This window comes from Ceratotherium simum, chromosome 17 (assembly GCF_057802395.1).
Source record: "Ceratotherium simum simum isolate JZ-2026a chromosome 17, ASM5780239v1, whole genome shotgun sequence".
NCBI lineage: Eukaryota > Metazoa > Chordata > Mammalia > Perissodactyla > Rhinocerotidae > Ceratotherium > Ceratotherium simum.
This window is the reverse complement of record NC_141916.1, coordinates 36,033,704-36,055,464: the sequence shown is the minus strand read 5'-3', so window position 1 is coordinate 36,055,464 and position 21,761 is coordinate 36,033,704. Positions and strand designations below refer to the sequence as shown.

The 21,761-nt window shown below is 45.9% G+C and overlaps 2 protein-coding genes across 2 annotated transcripts in view; one reads left to right on the top strand and one right to left on the bottom strand.

Moving 5' to 3' along the window:
- Positions 1-9,953: 9,953 nt before the first annotated feature.
- On the bottom strand, positions 9,954-13,187 carry BHLHE41 (basic helix-loop-helix family member e41). The gene is made up of 5 exons (XM_087442658.1): positions 12,730-13,187; positions 12,529-12,592; positions 12,099-12,206; positions 11,661-11,772; positions 9,954-11,197 (listed from the first exon to the last, which is right to left on the bottom strand). Exons 1-5 carry the CDS (start codon positions 12,789-12,791, stop codon positions 10,104-10,106), a joined length of 1,440 nt encoding a protein of 479 aa, XP_087298784.1. The 5' UTR covers positions 12,792-13,187; the 3' UTR covers positions 9,954-10,103.
- Positions 10,130-21,761, top strand: part of SSPN (sarcospan) — a 114,911-nt gene continuing 103,279 nt past the window's right edge. The window contains exon 1 of the mRNA XM_087442659.1: positions 10,130-10,190. The gene's annotated coding sequence lies outside the window, so the exon portion shown is untranslated. The remainder of the gene's footprint in view (positions 10,191-21,761) is intronic.

The window sequence follows — 21,761 nt, the reverse complement described above, 5'->3', positions numbered from 1 at the left end:
ATTGTAGCTTGTTCTCTCTGACTCAGGGGATGGAGAAATGATCAGAATCTTCTTTAAGCTTAAATTTCAAAGAAAGTATTTCAGTTAAGTGAACAATTTTTTTCAACATAGTAAGTTGTAATCATTTGGACTAAGGTGAAATTGATATTCACTCTACTGTTAGGGGAACTCTATTAATGCTTAAACACCAGATCTATAATTTTATTGCAACAATAAAATTCAATCAGCTTCTGAATCACCCTGAGTCTTTTCCCATCTGCAGGTATGACATGCTAACTGCCTTCGACTCCTTACCATTTGTTGACATCTCTGTGTCACACAGTGCCTAGGACATAGCACGTGCTCAGTAAGAGTTGAGGAAATGGATTCATAGTATGGCAGGGGATGCTTTGAGAAGTCATGGGCTGTTGTCTCTGGAGGCAATCAAGCTGAAGTGCTTGCCGGAGACGTTCATTCATTCATCCGGCAAACAGTTATTGAGGATTGATGCATGTTTGTTTATAAAAGGCAAATAAATATTTATTTATTGCCAAGTATCATTTTTGGCACTGGACAAACAGCAAAGAACAAGGTCTGTTCATCTAAGTGAGAGAGATGAACAATAAACAAATTATTTATATGTGTGTATACATATACATCAGTATATACATAATGTTAGGGATGATACCTGCTATGAAGAAAAACAAAACAAAGTAGAAGTAAAGAACGATGTCGGTGGGGGGTATTTTATATATTGCCTATGGGCTGCTCAGGGAGGGTCTCTCTGAAGCAGTGGCAGTTGAGCAGAGACCCAAAAAAAGGGGTGGGGGGGCGGTTGGAATCAGCTATCCAGACATCTGGAGGCTGAGTGTTGCAGGCAGATGGACCAGCAAGTGCAAATATTCCGGGAAAGGATCAAGCTTGTCCTGTTGTAAGACCAGGAGGGAGGCTAGTGTGACTCCACGGGGTGGGGGAGGGGAGGGGGGCTAAGAGGAAGGGCAGGGGATATGGAGGCTCAGTCCCACCCGGCATTCTTTGTAAGAGCTAATTGAAAAAAATCCAGTGTGGAGGAATATGGTCACTACTTGTCATAAATTCTGTCTGTTGGCAAATGCCTGGGAACTTCTGAGGCTTTATTTCAAGTTTTGAGCACCACGATGGGTGATGAATTGGTATAGCTCACTGCTGTATCCCCAACACCGGGCACATAATAAGAGCTTCATATATATTTGTCGAGTGAATGTTTTAAGTCTATCTTTGCTTTTTCAACTTTCAGAATAACTAAACTGTCTCATGTAAAGAGCCTAATGTTTGGGGGGCAGAGGAGTGTTACTCAAACTCAACTTGGAGGTTATTATGCATACATATCATTAAGAGGCAAATAAACAACGGATTCGCCATGAGTTTTGTGAATGTCTGTTAGCTTATAGCAGCCTGTCTCCACGGTGGCACTCACTGTGCCCTTTAGACTGGAGAGTTTACAACCACTCTATGATGTCTTAGCAAATACTGGCACCCGACCTGTCCAAATATTACTGGCAAAGCCTGAGATCGCTTTCCACCACATGACCAGAATCGTATTTGCAGGGGGTAGCGGTGCTTCCATACTTTCGTAACGCCCCGGGGTATACTCAGTTACCTAAAGGGCGTCATGAACTCCCAATTCCTCCAAACCAATTATTCATTTTTAGATCGTTTATAAACATGCATGTTTCCGGAAGTGTTACAAAATCAAATAACGCGATCACTTCAAAAAGTGAAAGTGTGAGACTTGATCATTTTTCCTGAGGAGTTTGTAAATAATTTTTCTTAGTATCAAAAGAACCATCCCTCAGCCCCTGACTACATTGATTTCCTTCACTTGACTGCACCACGCAGAATCCATCAGTGCCATAAAATCACTTCTTTTACTTTACACCTTGCACGGAAAGTCCCAATATATTTTATCACAATTAAATAAATTCCTTAGTGCTTAATTAGTGGGAATTCAATTTGCAAAACCGAGACCAATGGAAGATGCAATGCCTCCCCCAGCCGGTACTGCGACACCTCTCTTGCGCAGGCCGCTGCTCTAGCACTCCCTCCCCACCCCCGCCCATCGCCGGGGGTTCTCCAAGTCCTGGCTGGGAACCAGGGCAGGCCCTGGGTCTGTCCCGCGTCCGGGCGCCACCGGGTGTGTCACAGTGTATCACCCCTGCCCGGCCTGTCACTTCCCCTGGCTGCGACCAGCCCAGGCTTGAAGTTCCCGCCCCAAGGCCTTCCTGCGGCAGCTGTCGACCTTCCTCTAACCCGCGCCCAGGAGGGCTGCTCGGAAACTGCTGTGTCAGAATGGTTCCAGGAGTCCGCAATCCGAGCCAGCTTTAATTCGGGCGGAATGACTATCCAGGACCGGCCCGCTAAAACGCCGCGGGGCAGGGAGTGGCGCAGCTGTCGGGAAGGCAAGTCCTCGTCCCCGCCTCGCCACCCCGCCCTCCACCCGGCCGCCCGCACCTGACCGCCCTCCACCCAGCCGCCCGCCGGCTCCCCGGGGCCCGCGTCTGCAGGGCGGGGGGCGCGGGGGCCAGCGCGCACGCGCGGAAGGCCAAGAGCAGGCACCTCCCCGCCCCCGCCCCGCCCCCTCTCACGTGCCGCGCAGCGTGCGCCCCGGCATGTGCGGGTGCACGTGACAGCGCCGCGTCCGGCTCCGGCTCGCTCACCCGGCGCGGCTGTACTTTGAACCCGGGCGTGGGAGGGGGGATGGGGGGGGAGGAAGGAAAGCGGGGCGGGGAGGGGACGCGCGGGGGAGGCCGGCCTCCTGGAGAATGATATCATCGGCAGATTTATCGCTAGGCAACCTAGGAATGCCTCTCTCTTTCCAATCCTGGAGCTCCTTGCAGATCGCAAGGCTGATGACATTATTCCCCCCTGCTTTAGTTCGGCCACCACGCAGCGCTCGATCGGCGATGTAAGGAGCTGGAGTTGGTTTACCAGTTTTTAAATGAGTACGTTTTTCAAACACAGAGCTCAGAAATAGGTCCTTTATCGCGCCCACTTGTGTCTACAGACCTCTCCAGAGTTGCGGGCGGACAGTCGGGTGTCTTCACCTGTTCGGTCCTATGCGGATCACGCAGCTACGTTATAGCTCTGCAGATGAGCCTTGATCAACGTGATATATACTCGAAGGTGTATAGGTATCGTAGAAAGAGAAGCTCGTGTAATATTATTTAAATGTGACATTTAAATTAATTTGACATTTAAAATGTCATAGGGAATTTTCTGATTAAGTAACTGAGGGCTTCGGGAATTGGATCCAAGCTGAAGTCCCCCTGTTAAAACTAGTTTTCAAAACACAGTGCGGAACCTGTAAAGCCGCATATGGAAGCAAAGTTTATTTCAGAGCCATGTGGTGGATACTCAATACCTCGGTTGTGAAGCATTTGATCTTCTGTGTACACATGTGCATACCCATATGTAAAAGGCTTCAAATTGAAACCGTAGCTAAAGTTTACAACAGCCTAAAAATACTCCATGTAAAAACTGTAACAAATCGCCCTCTTTCCTACTTCCTCAATTTTGAAGGTTCCTCTGTCCAGCTTGGTAGCTTGCTTTTTGAGCCCTTCTTTCATGGAGAATCTTTCGAGTTGAACCAGAACCACATAGGTAGAGCGATGGAGGCAGGGATGGAAAGCTCCCCAGATCACGTGGAGGCTTCCAAACCAGGGAGCGCACATTTCTGGATGTCTCCAAATCGAGTAGACAGCAAAATTGTATGGTTCTTTGTAGGGGACCTTGAAAATTGTTGCTTCAGAATTTCTCTATCGTAATTATTGCATGTGCTTTGCCATAATTTAGGAAGGCTATCACCGTGATAATCCTTCCTTCTCCACCGACAATGCATACTCTGCCTCTTAGGACCTCATGTGGACTAGCTCAACTCATTCCATGAGGAAACCTCAGCCTGTCGCCTCCCCCTTCCTCTTACTATGGGGTAATAGTATAAAGAGCAGTGGACTCAAAACCAAAAAATCTGGTTCCAATCCTGGTTCTGCTACTTACTGAGCTGTGTGGCCTTGCACTAGTTGCTTGCCTCAGCTTCCTCCCAGAGGGCTTGAAAAACAGGCCTTAGGATTCCTCGTTTCCCTCTAAGGCTGTGCTCTGTCCCTCCCTCATTTCCCCTTTGGGCACTGAGTGGAGAACATGGATCATTGTGCCTTTATTTGAAGGGAAAGGAGTCACCCTGAGTTTCTTGTGGAAGACAGGTAGATGGATGAGGTGAGCAGAGCTGCCTGTGGGGGACTGTTTTTTTTCCCCTAATGCGTTAGATATTATCATGCTATGCATGCGATCCTTTGCAGTAGAAAATACCATGCCCTCTCAGTCCCAGCTCATGATTCAGATCCTCAGGAGGAGAGGATGATGAGGCCAGTATGGCAATCAAGTTCAAAAGAGACTGAGAAGTTAGGAAATCCTTACTCAGGCCTCAAGTCAAATATAACCAGTTAAACTGTTCTGGTGCTTAGCACAGGACCACAGTGTGCTAGAATCTTCTCCGTGAAGCTGGCCCCATGGACTCACTCTACTGTTCTCTCTCCCCCAGTGTTGTGTTCACCCCTGCATAGCACTTACAATGTTGCATTATAATTCATTTTAGTGTGGGTCTGTCACCCCCACTAGACTTTGAGATCCTCAGAGATGATTAATCTTTGATTCTCCAGCACGTACCACAGCACCTCACGTAGTAGGAGCAAAGCAAATGTCTGTATCCCCATATCTACTACTTACTGAATCTATAAGCTCAAGGAAAAAAGGAGTGTTTTGCAATCCACGGGGAGTCTGAAACCTCTCACCAGCGGCTCTCCAACAGGTGTGTCTACATTCAAAGGCAACATCTGGGCCTGCACATTCTCTCTGCCAATTTCCCAGAATGCTTTTCTGCACCTGCCACCCAAGATGTCCAAAACCCAGAGGTGGAGGAGATTACACACCAGAAACAGGGTCCAGGGTCAGCCATGAATCAAAATGCTGACTCAGTTTTCACTAATGACCCTTGGTCCCCGACTCCTATGAACGTGAGAGAAAGAAGTGTTCATTGAATCAAATAATTTGTTTCTGGCATGGAAATTTCTTTATTTTGTGGCTAACTGTGGAATAAAACCATTAGCAAGCTGCTTTTATATGTAATAAAATGATCAAAAACATATAAAGTATTTGAAGGCTTTTGCGTAAGCGTTCTGATATGGAACATTACTGAGCGTGTCAAAGTTAAAAGATACAAGAAAAAAAGGTTGGAGAGAGAAACATGTCACTGTAGAAACATTCTATAAGCTCATACAATTTAGAGAAGTGCCCCTCAGGTACTCTGTTAGAGCCTATTTATTCTAATTTCAGACACATTTCAAATGGGTGTGGTTTTGGTTACACGGTTGCCCAGACCACGGTAAGTCAGAGGTAGCAAATTAGATAAGAGTTGGAGGCAGGCACTCTGACACATCAAGTGACAGCTGGCAGCCTGACCATGAGTAAAGAGACTGAAAAACCTAATAAAAGCAGATATAAGAACTCAAAAAGAATTTAGGGCAGGTGCCAATATTCCCAGATGACATGCATGGTGCAAAAGTGACATTTATAATGATGACCCTCAATTATTGAGAAAGGTTAACTTAAGGGTATTTTTTCTAAGACATGTGTAAGACACTTTAGAGGACATGTTTAACATATTTTAGTAAGCCTTCCACTAAAATAATTTAAGAAAAAAAAGAAAAGGTAAACAGTGTTGGCACTTGAACATAGAAACTTCAGTTTTCTGAACCATTGTTTCATGGAGCACGAATCATTCCCTGAGGCCAGACAAACTGGACGTCACTGAATTCAGAATTTGAAAATATTAACTTTTAGAAAGGCATAGTTTTACATTTGTTTGGAGTTTTCGACATGGATCACTGAACAAGTGCAAGAAACCCAATTTTAAGACAAATGTCCAACTCCTTTCTAGGAGCATATATATATTTTTTTTTTGAGGAAGATTGGCCCTGAGCTAACATCTGTTGCCAATCTTCCTCTTTTTTTTTTTTCTTCCCAAAGCCCTAGTACATAGTTGTAGGTCCTTCTAGTTCTTCTATGTGGAAGCCACCTCAGCATGGCTTGATGAGAAGTGAGTAGGTCCACGCCCAGGATCCAAACCCGGGAACCCTGAGCCACCGAAGCAGAAGGCTGGAACTTAACCACTATGCCACTGGGCCCGCCCCTCTAGGAGCATATTTTTAAATTACGTGTTGCGCATATTTTTTAGTATAAATCCCATCTTAATCATAGAAAATATGTGATAATTTTCCATGTCAATCCTCTATAAATTTTGTGAAAAACTGGAACTTACATTGAACTCTAACATGTACTGTATATCCATTTTGAACTTATTTAAAACAACATAGAACAATGGGTGGGCCTGAATATATTGATCTGAGGGTCCAATAGATTAAGAATTTTTGTTTAATGAAAAACATCAGCTTGCTATCTGAAGTAAAATACTATTATCATAATAGTACAACCAGCTTTTGGCGCTAGGATGGTCTTCACTCATTCATGAGGGCTCTGTTCATTTGGATCTAAAGTAAAAGGCCTTAGTCTGTTTGCCCAGCCATGTCTTCCCAGGATCTCATGTGGCAATCACCTCCCGTGGAGAGGTTCAGAATTGACGTGTGACGTAATCAGGAAGAGGCTGAGGCTTCTTATACATACTCTTAACAAATCTCAGGTGATGGGCAATAACCAAAGTTATGACTTGTATGGCCAATAACAGAGAACTAAATGAAAAATAATTTTCACAATGATAGGAACTAAAACTCCAGTCATACTTTCAACAGCTATTAAAATGTAGTTTCTAATGCCTTAAAAATGTGCTTAGCTCTTTGGGGGGAAAAGGCCATTTATCAATCCAATACAAAGTTTACTGAGAAATATATGAATGTAAAATTAATTGGTATGATACTCTATGTATAAAAGCATAATTGACTTGATTCATATTTGTCTTAAATTGAAAAATCACATATACTACAAAGCATTTTGGCTAAAATTTCACCACTGCAGGTATAAAACCCTCCTTAGCGAATTATAACTCCAGTCTTCTAATTCATTAAAATAAATCAATGACCAAGATAATATTTTTCAGATGCAATATAGACAATATTATTTTGCAATTCTGTCCTAACTTTATCTTACTACCATGTTAGTATATAGGCATTTGGACTAAATAACCTATAAAATCTGGTCCAACCCTAAGGTTTCTTATTATATTATACCAAAATAATACAAATGCTAAAACATTTTATTATCCTCTGATTTACTTTGAATCTTTTTTGGTTATGTAATATCTTATTACAATATGGCATTAAAATGTAGCTCAAAATATTAGCTATTTTTCCCATTATCCTGGTCTAGACAGATAGATTATTTTTCTAAAGTTCAATAAATTGCAATGCTCAAAAATCCTACATGGTTTTCCAACATTAAGTTTTGTTTCCCTTGTTCCTGTGCTTTATTCATGATGTTTCATGAATGCTGCCCAATCAAATTTAGTTTATTTGGTTCAAGATGCTGCAGTGGGAAGTAGTTCACTGCCTGGGCATGCAATAGATCTGGCCTCTCGTGCTGGCTCCAGGTAGCTGTGTGACCTTGGGAAGATATCTGATATCTCTGGGCTTCATTTCCCTCATATTATAAAATGCAGGGAGCTGGACAAGCTGATCTCTGTGGTTCCTTTCGGCTCCACCTTCTGGGACTTGCAGTTCGGTTGCCATAAAGTCAGCAGAGGGAGCACTTTTTCTACATCTCATAAATTTTGACTATTATTTCAACACCTCTCAAAAAGCAAGGGGTTTGTGAAAAACGTTACTGAAACTAAAAACTGACAATCCTTCACATAGTGTGTATCAAATCACGAATGTGATTATAAATTTGAGAAAAAGCCTAGAAATAATTATTTCTGTTCCTTGAATTCCATGATAATGTCCCACAAAAGAATTATTTTACAATGGTTAAGGAGCTAAAATAAACTGAGACATTAAGCACCCCTAAGTGGGTAGTGTATTTTTACGGGACCCAGCAAAAGAGAAACACCAGACCAACAACAGTGGGTAACTGGTGTCAAAAGTGAAAAGTGAAAAATTCATCAATAGTAAAAATATTAGCAAATTGGGTCTAACATAAACCATGCAAGTGATCGGTAGGTTTTTCTTTTGCACTTTTCACTAAAATACATTGGGAACAAGCAGGTGGATACAGCCAGAGCCTGAAGACCTGCAAAAGATTGGAAACGTGTGCTACCAAGCCAACGACAAATAAGGTTGTATTCTGAAAACCTAAATGACTTTCATCCCTATACTCACAGACATCTTAAAACTAGTCCAGCATCCCTTATGTCTTTTTAATTATTAGACAATCTCATATCGTATATTAAAGTTTTTATTCCTTAGTAAGAATTTTAAAATCACAAAATAGTGTGGCAATATTTAGGTAATAGAATTTATGGAGTGCTGAAAATACTAGAATATAAAGATAACTTCTAGTTTATCTTCACATACTAAACTTTTCTAAACCAGCTAGTTTCTTGCAGACAGTATTTATTTATTTTTTTAATAATTTAAGACAGCATAAGCTTGTACCAAGCATAAGCATTGTAACAAAAGTGCAACTTTTCAGCAAATCCTCCCCAAAAGATATTTTAACTCAAAATATCATTAGCACATATTTTCTCCCTACAAAAATAGCATGTCAGACATCATTAATTGAATGTATTAACAACTATGTACATAAGAGCCACCTTGTAGGCTAAGAGTTTAACGTTGTTTAAACACAGCGTTTGAGGCAAACAGTAGCAACAGCAGCAGCAAATGCACCAAACTGACTAAAAGACCCAGATATTTTCTTCACTCACAGTCAGACTGTTGTGTCTCACCCCTTACATAACATTCAAGTGAGATTTCTCACAGTGCTACCTTGGCAACAAACTAAAAATATCTAGACAAGGTCTTGGTTTAAGCCTTATTAAAAAAGCTTTCTTTGTGATTATCTGGTATCTGGTTTGGTCTCCAGAAAATACATAGACTTGGAGATAGGAAGGCTCACAGGGCTTCATGCCACATCTTTACAGCATTTCCAGTCAAAACTGACCAGTTCAATGCTTTCCTCCACTTTTGTGATCTAACAGAATATAGGATACATCAGTTTGGACTTTTTTTCTTTTGTTGTTTTTAAGTTCAGTGCACATTTTTTTTTTTTACAGCAAGATTATAAAAACTTAGGAACATGATGGATTAAATAATGACAGGGTGGGAACAGATGCACTTGATATATATTCATATACATATATATGAAATTAAGATGAGTCAATTGATTCATGGTCAATTTCTCAATAAAGTGCTAGCAAATGTACTGAGAATGAATCTGGCCTTCCTCATCCATCTCCTTCCCTGACTTAGTTCCTATGATGGCACAACTCTGTCTCTAAACAAGTGCAAGTTATTAAGGGATACCATTCAAACCACTTCAGAAGAGGTTGCAACGCGAGCGACTGCATCGTCACCTCTTCCTCTTTGAAAATTATATGCCTTTTAAAAAGCTGAACATGATAAAATACTGAAGAGTAAATTCAATTCTAAAAGATCCTCATTCTGTTTGTGGAAAGCCTCCTGAAGCACGCAGGACAGCTCTGAGACCCAGACAACGACTACCTGCTGTTCATGTCAACTCCCCGGCCACCGTTCCCCTGCCCTGGTTCACTGAGCTCACCCACAGAACAGACCCTCCTTCTCCAGAATTAGGTTCTATATTTTAGAAGATAATGGAACGTGGCCTAAAGAAAGGCAAAACTTATTTTGGAGAGTTCTTTAAAGAAAAAAGAATCAGTTATCTATCTCAGAGGTGCTTTACAGCTGGTGGGGGAAGAAAGGGTGTGTGGAGGGTGGGGTGGTGAAGGATGAGCAAAACAGGAACTCCAAATGTACACAAAACACCTGTGTTTTTCTTTTTTAAAAAAAGCCTGTCGTGCATCTATTACACTTCCTCCCTTAAAAACGTTAAGGGCGTTGTAACTTAGTAATATTATTATTCCGAGTGAACCCTTGTCCTTTCGAAGAAAGGGACGCAAGGATTCAGGGGGTTTCCTTTCCTGGCTGCGAGGGATCTTCCTGAGCAGAGCTCTCCGGGTTCCCGGGTTCGCGGGGGCCGGCGAAGGGCAGGTGGGTGCGGCCGTGCGGGTGCGGGGGGTGCAGCGCCCCAGGGGGCGCCACCTCGTGCGGCAGGAGGGTCGCGGCGGCGGCGCCCGCCTTCTCGGGAGGGGGCGACAATACTGAGGACAGGCAGGGGAAGGCGGCGGCGGCGGCGGCGGCGGCGGCAGCGGCGGCGGCGGCAGCCGGGGCGGGGATGCCGGGGTAGAGCAGCGGGAACGGGGCGGCGGCCGCCGCCGGGTACAGGTACTTCTCCAGGCCGCTCTTGTCCAGGAAGGGCTGCACGTAGGCGGCGGCCGCCGAAGGCGAGAGGAAGTAGAAGGGCAGGCAGAAGGGGGCCGCGGCGGCCGCGGGCTGCGCGAAGGGCGCGCCCCCGCCTCCGCCGAACGCCACCAGCGAGCTGAGCAGGGCGGCGTCGGGTCTCAGCAGCGCGGCAGCGGCGGCCGGGTCGGGCCCCAGGAGCGCGGCCGCCGCCGCCGCCGCGCCGCCCCCCGGGCCGCCCCGGGAATCCAGCTTCATCCTCTTGGGCGCCGGCGAGTCTTCCCCGGGGGGCTCCTGCTTGATGGTGAGGCGGCTCGCCCCCGCGCCTTTGCTCTTCTCACGGTCCGGCCGGGCCTCGGCCTCGCCGCCGTAGCCGCTGTCGGTGTCCGTGTCGTTCTCGGCGGCGAGCTCGGCGCTGGGCTGAGTCCGCTGGATGACCGGCACGCAGTGGGCGAGGGGCTCCAGCTTCTGCCCCGCGCGCTCCAGGCAGGGGGCGGCCGCGGAGCCGGCGGGGGCGGCGGCCGAGGGCGCGCCGGTGCCTTTGCTCAGAGGGACCTGTTGAGTCAACAGCTGGGGAGTGGGCAAGAACTGGGCGGCCACGGCGTGCAAGTGGTTGATCAGCTGGACACACCGCGGCTCCCTGGGCGTCCAGCTCTCAAACCGGGAGAGGTATTGCAAGACTTCTTTGGCGCATGTTTGAAATCCCGAGTGGAACGCATCCAAGTCGGACTGAATGGGCGATTTCAGAGATCGCTCCCCTAGGATGAGGAAGGGGATGGGGGTGGGGGACAGAGGAATGGAGGCAAGAAGAAAAATACCGACGTTAAAACATCTGCTTATCACGTGGGCCCTGCACTGACTAAAGTGATCTCGGTTTTTCCTCTGTATTCGAGTGATATAATCCACCGGTTGTCGAGGGGAGGAGGAGGTTGCGGGGAGGGGGGGGCGCTCTATTCCCAGCTGAAAAACCAAAGTGGAGAGGGCGCAACCGCCACTTTAAATAAAAATCTGATTCCTCTGAGTTCTGCTCAAAGCCTCTAGGATGCTTCGGGAAATGGGCACTTTCCAATGAAGGGAAAGTATAAGCAATTTAACAAATGAGAGGGAGCCCGTGGGCCCACGGAAGGAGGTGGGGGTGGGGGAAGAGACGAGTCCTAACACTGCTCCTCTGTGGGCTGCCCGGCTTCATCAGGGTGGGTTGGCCTCCCTGAACTGACTTACCATTCTGTAAAGCAATTATCTTCTGATGCTGCTGCTCGGTTAAGGCTGTTAAAGCTTTTAAGTGTTTCAAAGTTAGTTCCAAGACTACCGCTTTCTCCAGATGCCCCAGAGTCTGCAGTGGTGCAAAAGAGAAGGGCGCACTTGATTACTTAAAAACACACATTTGGCTTGATTGCCTCTCCATTCAGCACAGCAACTTAAGCAAACACTTTGAAAGAAGTACTATTCCTATACTTCTTGAGCTTTCCACAAGACAGGTTATAAATGATTTCTTGGCTTCAGTTGTGAGCACCTACTCTTGAGTTTGTAGGAAACTCTAAACTATAGCACAAGTTGTATGGCATCTGATATTTACATTTATTCTTATATCTCTGGGAGTAGCATCAGGCTATTAACACGCCCTTGGAGAGCAGCAAAGAATGAAAATGTGCATCTTACTGTCAACTTCAGATGTTCAGGCAGTAAATCTTTCAGCTGAGCAATGCATTCATTAATTCGGTCTCTTCTTTTCTTTTCTATTAATCTGTGCGGTAATTTGTAGGTATCCTTAATATACGAGTCATGGAAGAGAAAAAACAATAAGCTAAACGTTCATTTACTGGATATAACAGTATTCCCCCCAAAATAACATACTATGTGATAAACTATGCCCAAGAAACCTCTTTCCTCTGCACTATTCTGAAATGCAATCTAAATTCAGGTATGATGTTTCATCTCCCCCTGAGAGTATCCACCAAACCACTTAAAATTCACAGTTGGGGAAGCTCAAGGGCTGGAATATATTTGCGGGCACAGCTTCGCTGTGAAATCAATGGCCCTAATTAACTATCCAGGCAGGTTATGAGGAACATCGGAAACTTACACTTACCTTGCTGTCGTCTCGCTTCATGCTCCTTTTGGGTTTACACATATACAAAGAAGAATAGTCCAGTCTGCAAAACAGAAATCAGCATCAGGCACCCATTCGGGGAGGGGCTCTGCCCTTGCCCGCTCCATACCACTTTCTGGAGAAGAAAAAAAATCAAACCGAAGCCTAGACAGATATTCGCCAAGGGTGCCTGCACCTTACCCTATAAAATCTCTATGTTCCAGTAACTGTCTCTCTTGTAAATGAGGAATTCCTTCGTCCATGTTCAACCGCTGTCCGTTTCCTCTGTTTCGATTTTTGGGGTTCTGTTCTATAATCTGTGGGACGGTAGCTTTGGGAGATCTTGGGGGGATCTGTGCGTCTCCAGTCTCTCTCTCTCCCTCTTCAGTGCAGTGTTGAAAGTGTGAAGCAGTTGGTCCCCCGTCTCACCGCGCTCGCTCTCTCTCGCACACACACGCACACACACGCACGCACACTCACGCCGGCCCCACTGCGCTGGTAGTTTGCTCTCACTCCGGGCAGTGTTTGGCCACAGGGCACGCGCGTCGCCGGCCAGACCAGCACCCAGCTCACGTGCGGAACGTACCATCCGCGGTCCAGCCCGGAGGGGGGCGGGGGAGGAGGGGCCGGGCCAGAAGGGGGTGTCGGGAGAAGGCTGCGAGGGAAGGCGAACGGCGGGAGGGGGCGGGGACACCTGATCAGGGCCACCGGAAAGGAAAAACAACTTCAGCCAAGCTATTCATCTTCCCAAAGGCGTTGCAGTCAGCTGGGGGAGGGGGAGGGGGGCGCGGGGGTGCGGGGCAGCCAGGGCTTCCTGGGATCGGAAATGCGACTCCCTCAGTTTGTCCGTCATTACGGTGCAGGAACGTGAACGTGGCCTTTTGCTTTTCCACCGACTGTGCTATTGGTCTGGACCAGAAAAAGGAAAGAGAAAGAGAATTCGCGGTGGGTAAACTTCAGTCCCGAAAGAAAATTTGGAGACTTGTTTGCTCACCGCTCAGTGGCCTGGGGGGACCCCTTGGCCCTGGTTGGAGGTTGCCTCGAAAAGGGGCAACTTGAAATCTGTTCCCTGAAGGATTTAAGACAAATGAAAATGTAGTCACTGGGTCAGAATGTCGCAATCCAAGTGTCTTTCGGCGACACGGTGTCCCTGGGCCACCCAAACTTCCCGCAGCAGCCGGAATTGCGGTGCCACTAATCACAGCAGCAGCTGACGACGTTCGGGGACTCTGGTGCTCCCGGAGGAACGCGGCGGGAAGGCAGGGGGAGAAGGGGGCTGGCATGAGAGGGGCTACCGCGAAAAGGCAATGCAGCATTGTCACTCGCCTGCTAAACTCCGCCGCCCTCCGCGCCTCGGGTGGCGCTGTGTGCTTTCCCCGCCCCCCCTCGTGCGATAAGCGACACCGGGAGTGTGCAGAGCCCACGTTTACTACCGCTGGCACCTCCAAAGCCTCCCTCCTTAATCCTGTCTCAAACGGGTACCAGCACAGGGCCAGCAACGTGATCCGACCTGCCGCTGCTGCCACATCACTGCGCGGGGAACCCGTGCGCGCGCGTGCGCGCGCGCTCGCCCTTGCAGCGGCGGCGCCGGGCTCGGGGAAGCACAGGCCAGCACGAGCCGGGCTACCTTTCCCCAGAGCCACCCCGGGAGCATGACTCACTGCTAGTGAGAGTTACCGGGAGGTGCCCGGAGTTGCGCACTGCTCATGCCGCCCGGCGCAGCGGGCGGCTAGGGCCTTGGAGGCCCGGGGAAAGCATGTCCTGAGGAACTCCCAGGTCTCCAGCCCCGCTGCCGCTACTCGGGTCTGCTAGAGGTGGGATGGAGAGAATATATATTAATCTCTTTACATATCGGCAGATAGATATAAACACCAAAGGTCTTTCCTTCCTGCACCAAGAGTAAGATTTATATTCTCCTGAGTGATCCCCAAAACAGTCATTATTGCCATCGGCACGTGGACCACGGGGAGAAGTACCCCGAATACACACGCACCGGGACGCAGCAGGGACTGGGGCTGTAGCTACGTGTCCCCCGGCCCGCCCCGCCGAGCGCGGGTTCCCGCGACGGATCTGGGTCGCGGAAAGCAGCGGCCGGGAGGACGTCACGTGTCTGCGGGAGTCGCGACTCCTCCCCGCCTCCAGGAGCCGCCGGGGCAGCGGCCGCGCCGCGCGCTGCTGCAGTCTCCTGAGTCCAGGGCGGAGACGCGCGCCGCGTCTGGCTTCGTGACTCCGGCGGCGGCGGCGGCCCAAGCCCACCCCGGCGTGATGAGACGCTCGAAGTCCGTCCGCCTCCGGCTGTTTAGAGGGCCCTCTAAGGTCTCTCGACTTCCTCGAATAGGGGGACGTATTTTGCACCAAATAGGCAATTCAATGATGATAAATACTTAAAAAGTATTTTTTAAATATCGATTTTGTTTTAAACCTAAATCCAACCTCTGTCTTGTTTCCAAGTGATTGGGTGATTAATTCCCTTTGGTGGGGAGGGCAATTTGGAGCCTAAAAGCGGCACATCCCTGTAGCACTGTATCATTTTGTGGCTCTTGTTCTAAATTGACCACAAAAAAAAAAAAAAAAGGTGGAGGAGAGGAATGCCGTTAAGGTGAATAATTAAAAAATAAAATATCAGCTCCCCTTATAGGTTTCTGAATGTTTGGAGAAGGAAGGGTGTGTAAATATTTTGCTCCAGAGCTAAATTTTCACTTGAAAAGGATGGCTAGAGTATTTAGTGAAAATGAAGACTGGATCACTGCATCTTGGCCTTGTCAGTAGAGCAGACAAGACACAAGGCAGACATCTGATCAAGGCAGACCTGAGGGAGTAAGTCTGGAGCAGACTCTAAAGCAAGTTAAAGTAGGAGGAACAGGGAAAGCAGCCTAGTGGGATATGGGTGTGTTAATATTGGATGTAAACTTCCCATAATTTAAAGACATAGAGGCGTGTTGCTGCAAATGAAGTCTTTTGTGTTATCACTTTTATCTCCTCTGCCCGCATTCCTTCTGTCCCAAGTTTGTCTACTTCTATATCCAACGTTTTGTTTTCTTTCCATTCCTTTCTTTTTCTGATCTCCAGCTCGGGCTGTAAATGGCGTCTTCTCTAATGTTGGGTTCCTCTGTTATTCTCAGTCCTCCTTTTCTTCTGTCTTTCCTTTTCGTGGCCACCTTTCACTCATTTCTCTTTTTCTGTTCTTTTCTGTGTTTTTATTCTTCCTAACTTGCCCCCACTAAATGTCTGCTTTTGCTTTTTCCCTGTAGTTTTTGTTCTCTTATTCGCTTTTTTGTCTTTTTTTCTTTGATCTTTCACCTTGATGACTCTTCTTACTGACCCACTTCTCTTAGATGTGAGTCCAACTCCCTTTCTTTCTCAAACTCTTGCCTCTGGAATATGGGGCATAGTTTAATGCCTCTGAATGTCCCTTTGCTGCAAGGAGGGTATAACAATAGCGAACAACTATGTAGCATTTACAATTAGACGACCAGACACCATTCTAAGGGCTTTTCATATGTTAACTCATTAATCCTTTCCAAAACCTTATAAATAGATACTATTATTGTCTCCATTCTACAGATGAGAAAATAGATATACAGGGAGATTATAAAAATGTGCCTGTAGTCCCAGAGCCAGGATTTAAGCCCAGACATTGGCCTCCAGAGTCTGCCCTCTTCACTATCACCCTTTGATGTGAACAGTGAGGGCCAAGGTCTAAATGTTAAATAGCTGTTTAAGGGGTGTTTGTTTTTTTTTTAAACCAGTGTGAGTGTGCACATTTGTTGTAGTGTGTGTGTGCCCGCAAATGTGTGTGGGCAGTATTGGAAGAGAGATGGGGAAGGGAGCGATATTAGCATTGGCGCTGATGGTAGAAAAAGAAAAAGGTATGAGAAAAAGAAAGATGGCAGTCTTTTGTCAGTGAGTGATTCAGCTGGCATCTAGCTCTAAATTTATTAAATTTAAATACCCTAATTAATTGTTATAATTTCATACAGATGGACAGATGGAAGTACAGTTTAGAAAAGGCTAGTGGTGACCAGCTGTTCACCATTTCCATTGAGCAAACCAAGCCAAACTCTAATGTGAAGACTTCGGGTTAGTAATGGGAAGAGTTCACCTGTGGTGAGGTTAGAAAGGGAAAAAAATTCCCCTAACAAAGGAACAGAAGATGAGAATGCCCTCTTTGGGTATGTTTAAAAATAGGTTGAGTCTTATCTTTTTAGGAAGGTTTAATGCCGTCCTGCTGAAAGCCAAGGAGATACAAGATGAGCTCAAAGCCCCTTTGAGCCTATAATTAAAGAATTTTGTGATGCCTTGCTTTCAATTAAAGATGCCCATCTTTCTCCTTTTAATAGGTGAGGGGGAAGCTGCTTCCATGGCTTTTCTTTGGTTAAGTAGGGAAATCACTACCTATAGAGACTCTAATGAAAGGGAACACTTATCCCAAGTTCTACCCGCTCCCTCCACCCCCGCCTCAGGATTCTAAGCCCTACACTCATTATATTCACCTTGTGACTTTGGAAGGTCTTATCATGTTTGCTTGCAAAGTCTTGGATTTCCAACAGAAACAGAGCTCTCCTGAGAGGATTAAACTTTCTGTAGAGAAGTGAGATTTTCTGCCTCTTCAGAGTTCTGCAAGCCCTATTGCTCTCCTGAGAGGTGACAAGGCTGTTTTGGGACCCCAGGTCTGATTCAAACTAACTGTGCATTGCTAATGGCCTTAAAGGCCCCAGATCTCCCCCGGGGTGGAGGTTCCTGCCTGACCCGCTGTGAAAATGCCCCATCACGTGGGCAGGTGCTTTTCTTAATCACCTCTGTTTTAGATGGTACACAAGAATTTATAGTCATTCTACATCATTTTACATCAAAAAGGGGAGCAGACCCCATTAAGCAGAGTTCATAAAAATCTAAAAGAAAAAGTTTAAAGTTGGTGCTAAAACTGGGGTGGGGGGGCGGAATGGAGTGGAATGATGGATGGGGGATGTGTGAAGGCCCTTGGGGTCCCTTCTCTGGGCATGCACACTGCTGTCAGGAAGAAAGGTTAGTGTTGCCAGGCACACCGCAGAAAGAAGGCCACCTCATTGAAGGATCTTAGGAGGGAGGGAAACCCCACTGCTATTCTCCAGAAGCCAAATGTGACTTTAAGATATTGATAATGCTATTTGCTGAAGGCACCAGATTTAAAATCCCAGAATAGAAGGTTGGGTTTTCCAGTTGCATAGTCAGCATATTAGCAGGAATAGCGCAAGTGTCTCTATTTAATTTGTAAAAGAACTTAAGTCTTGCTGTAGACTACCAATTAATGTCTTTGTGGTTGTAAACATGCACGTGAATCACCTTTTATATTTATGTAACACTGCTCGAGAAGTTTATACACTTAGTCTTTGCATAGCACCAAGGAGCAGGTAATATGAAGTATAGGAAATGAATATTAGTACTGCTGAAATCATTTGTATTTTTGTATTTATGTGAATATCACAAACACTCATGCAGGTGGTCCCGAATTTAACATATGCTCAATGTTCCTGGAGTTTTTGCTTACAAAAGACGACGAGGAGAGAGCCAAGCCCAAGACCACCACAGGAGACCCCCTTGGTTCTTCTCTCCCTCAGTATCTGCCTGGTCCCCTGGTCCTCCCAGTGCCCATGTGCTTCTCATACTGATTGAGGTTGATCGAGAATGAGACCAGAAAAGTAGACGACAGCAGATATAGATGACAGTAGAGGAGCAGATGACAAATCCATAAAGATTTCCACAACGTGATTACTACCTTTCTCTAGATTCTCCTAGACTAGCTGGATAATGGAGCCCAGAGAGGCTGCATGAAGAGAGGGGCCTTTTAACTCTTGTGTTTCCCTTGTTACTGCTGATGAAAATCCTTAGAAAGTCTTCAAAGAGATACTTGTATCTCTATGTAGTGTGAAACGCAAAGAGAAATAAGATATACTAAACAGCCATTTATCTCACCCGCCCATTATGGGCATGGTCCTTGAATCAGTTTTCAAATGGTGTCCCCCCAGTGTAGAGAACTATCTACAGCAGAGTCTGAAGCTTTATAAAGGCAACAAAAATAATAGTTAAGGAGGATTTAACCTACCCTTAGAATTAGAACTATTGGTATAAATTTTATTCAACAGTTAACTTAAAGCAAGAATTCATATAAAAGTACCAAAAAAAGTAGTATGGTTCTGCTATTAATTTATAATCCTCATTCACAAGGAAACCGATGGAAATCGAGGCTAGTATGAGTTTTCAGTTAAAAACTGCATTTGAGCCAAAATAACAGCAGCTTAAAGAAATTAGGATTTCTTTTTCGGTCACATAAAGGAAGTCTGGAGGAAGGGAGTCCAGAGGTAATGTGAAGTAGTTAATAGTGCCATAAGTGTCCCAGACTTCTCCTTTTTTGCTCCACTCTCCAGCAGCTTCCAGCCGTTCTTGCGATTGCCTCGTAGTCATGAGATGGCTGCTACAGCACCTGTAGGGAAGGATAAAAGAGTGCCTATTAGCTGAGCGAGTCTCCTTTAAAGAGCTTTTCTTATAAACTCCACTCAATGACTTCTGCTTACATGTTATTATCCAATCCTCTTATAAGGGGGCTAGAAACGTAGTTTTCTAGCTGAGGTTCCCCCAACAATGTGGGGGTTCTTTAGTAAAGAGGGAGTGGAGAATGGAAATTGGGTTGGCACTAGCCATCTCTGTGGTGGTCCCACTAAAGGAAATGGCTGGTTCAGGCCCGCTTCTTTTTTTCAGCAGTGAGTTTTTTCCCTCTACTATGCCATATGTGTTGGCAGTGTCCCTTTATTGTGTGAGGTTATTTAATACCAATTTCAGAAACTGTTCAGTCTTTCCATCTGCAATTGCACACACTTAACTAACTCCTTAAGCACATGGTCTTGAACATCTGTATTTTTAAATTCTAATGATTGCAGAAATCTGCTTAGAAAGAGAATGTCACAGGGTTTGCTCTTCTTCCCGTAGAATGCAGGTGGCGGCTGCCTGGTTTCTGGGAAGTGATTGTCTTCCTTTTTATTTAGTGGCATCTGTCCTCTGGTTGTTCTGTCTCTGTAGCTATGCCTTCTGTCCCTGGCAATTGAAATGAGGGGAGCAACTTGCAGCAGAAATGCACTCTCTGATAATTCCCACCTGAGTGTAGCTAGGATTTTGCTCTTCATCTGCTTGTAGCCACATTGCTGTAGGATACAATAGCTTTAGGGTCAGAAGATTAGGAGAAGAGTTTCGTGATTGAGTTGAGTTCTGGAGCAGATGAGGGAGAGAAGTAGGTATGTGTAGTAGAATGGGAGCAGCGGGCCAGTCTCTAAGGCTGGAATTGGGAAGTGAACTCTGGAAGAGAACACATCTTTGGAGCACTTTACTGTGGACAGGTATTAAGGCAGGTGTCTTACAAACGTTATTTAGTTCTCTCCATTCTTTGAACTAGGCACAACTAACTCCACTTAATAGATGGACAAACTCAAGTTCAGAGACTGTAGGTACCTTGTCTTTACCATGGAGTAAATAGCAAAGCCAGGCAACAAGGGTCCTAAGGCCTGAGGTGTGCTCCTAGGTGTTGTCACTGGCAGGAGTCTGGGGTTCTAACAGCCACCTTCTCTGCTCAGCCCCCCAGGGCATCCCCATCCAAGCCTTTCACCTCCCTTGAGGAAGCTCCTACTCCAGGTTATGGGAGCTGTCACCAGAGGCTGTTTAGAGGATTGTTGAAGAATGAGGAGGAAGATCGAGGGGAGGCATTCTTGATCCCATTCTAGTTGTGGAGTGGTGTTCCTGATGTTCAAGTTGGAATTCTGGGTGTATTTCACCACAGGTGGACGCATGGATAAAGTTTGTGGTGTGCCCACTGGATAAAGCTGTACAATGTCTTGGAAACTACTATTCAAGCCTCATTTGTTAAATGAATATGTACTGTGCTTATAGACGCTGTGCACTGTGATGGGCATTAGGGATTCAGTATTAAATCTTGTCTTCTTACAATTTAACAAATCATAAGTTCTCAAAGAGGAGAGATCGCTAAGAAAGCTGAGTAGTTATCCCAGACATTTCACGTTCCAAAGGCAGTACTCGGATGCCTCCTCTTTGGTGCATTTGAGATGCACTTAAAGCTATGTCTCTCTAGTATTGCACTTTAGAAATCATTTCAGAAAGTGTAGTCAGTGACCTCAGTCTGTGGGTAAGCCTTGTCCTCCTTTAATCAAAACATCCCTGGATGGAAAGATGGGCAAGGAAAATGCTGTCTTCCCTGCTCCAATAAGCTGTCTAGACCATCATTACCCTCCCCTCCCTGATGCTGGTGGGAATGCCCCTTCAACACCCACCCCTCCAAACACATACAGCTTTACTTATATGCTCTTGATCTGCTCTGTCTCTGATTCTGCCATCTCCTGTGACCCATATTGTGATCTCTTCTCATGGCTTAGGGTTTGAACTTTCTCTCTTTGGTATTTGATTGCCCTGTGGATTATAAATTGGTTTGCCTCCTTGGTGCTCCACATCCTCTGTTGTCTCTAGTAAGAAGCTCTTGCTCCATCCCAGCCCTTCAGCCCATACCCTGACCCCAGCTGCTGGGTCATTGCCCTAGCAGGTTCCTTTTATGGGGAGATTTGATCAGAGCTTGGCTTAACTAATTTCCTCTGCTCCAGAGCAGACTGGAGCAGTTTTGAAAAAGATGATAACTCATTACAATGGCCCATAAATTCCAGGGTATAGATTTTCACATCCTGTAAAAGGGCATTATCTTCTTCACCATCATACTGTTGACTTCCTTAGTTCTTCTTTGGCCTCAGCCGTTCAATCTGGAAAGGGACCTGGCAAGGCTGGCAATTTGGGGCAGCCTAATGTCCACATCCCTTCCAGCTACATGGACTGGATGGCAAATTTAGCAAGATTGCCTGACCTTAAAATCAAAAACCTAGTGGTCGTTCTTGATCCCTTCATCTTCCTCCCTCCCCCGTCCAATTAATAACAATGTCCTGTAGATTTCACTTCTTAAATATACATTAAATTCAGCCTCTTTTTTTCCATCCTCACTGCCTACACTTTAGATCAAGCCCTCATATTTTCTCACCCCAAATACTGCAAGAACCTGTTACCTTCCTTTAACAGTTGGGTTTTGGTAAGGAAAACAGAAACCGCTCTAGATATTTCAAGTAGGAGGGATTTAACAGAGGGAATTAGAAGCATACGTAACATTTGGATATATAAGATGGGGTAATAAAGGTTGGGAAAAACTGTTGCTG

Excerpts from the sequence above, each read along its gene's own strand:
- BHLHE41 (XM_087442658.1), bottom strand. The coding sequence starts at position 12,791 with ATGGACGAAGGAATTCCTCATTTACAAGAGAGACAGTTACTGGAACAT. Across the intron at positions 12,207-12,528 it reads TGAAGCGAGACGACAGCAAG|GATACCTACAAATTACCGCA; the intron begins GTAAGTGTAAGT and ends TCGTATATTAAG. Across the intron at positions 11,198-11,660 it reads GATAATTGCTTTACAGAATG|GGGAGCGATCTCTGAAATCG; the intron begins GTAAGTCAGTTC and ends TCCTCATCCTAG.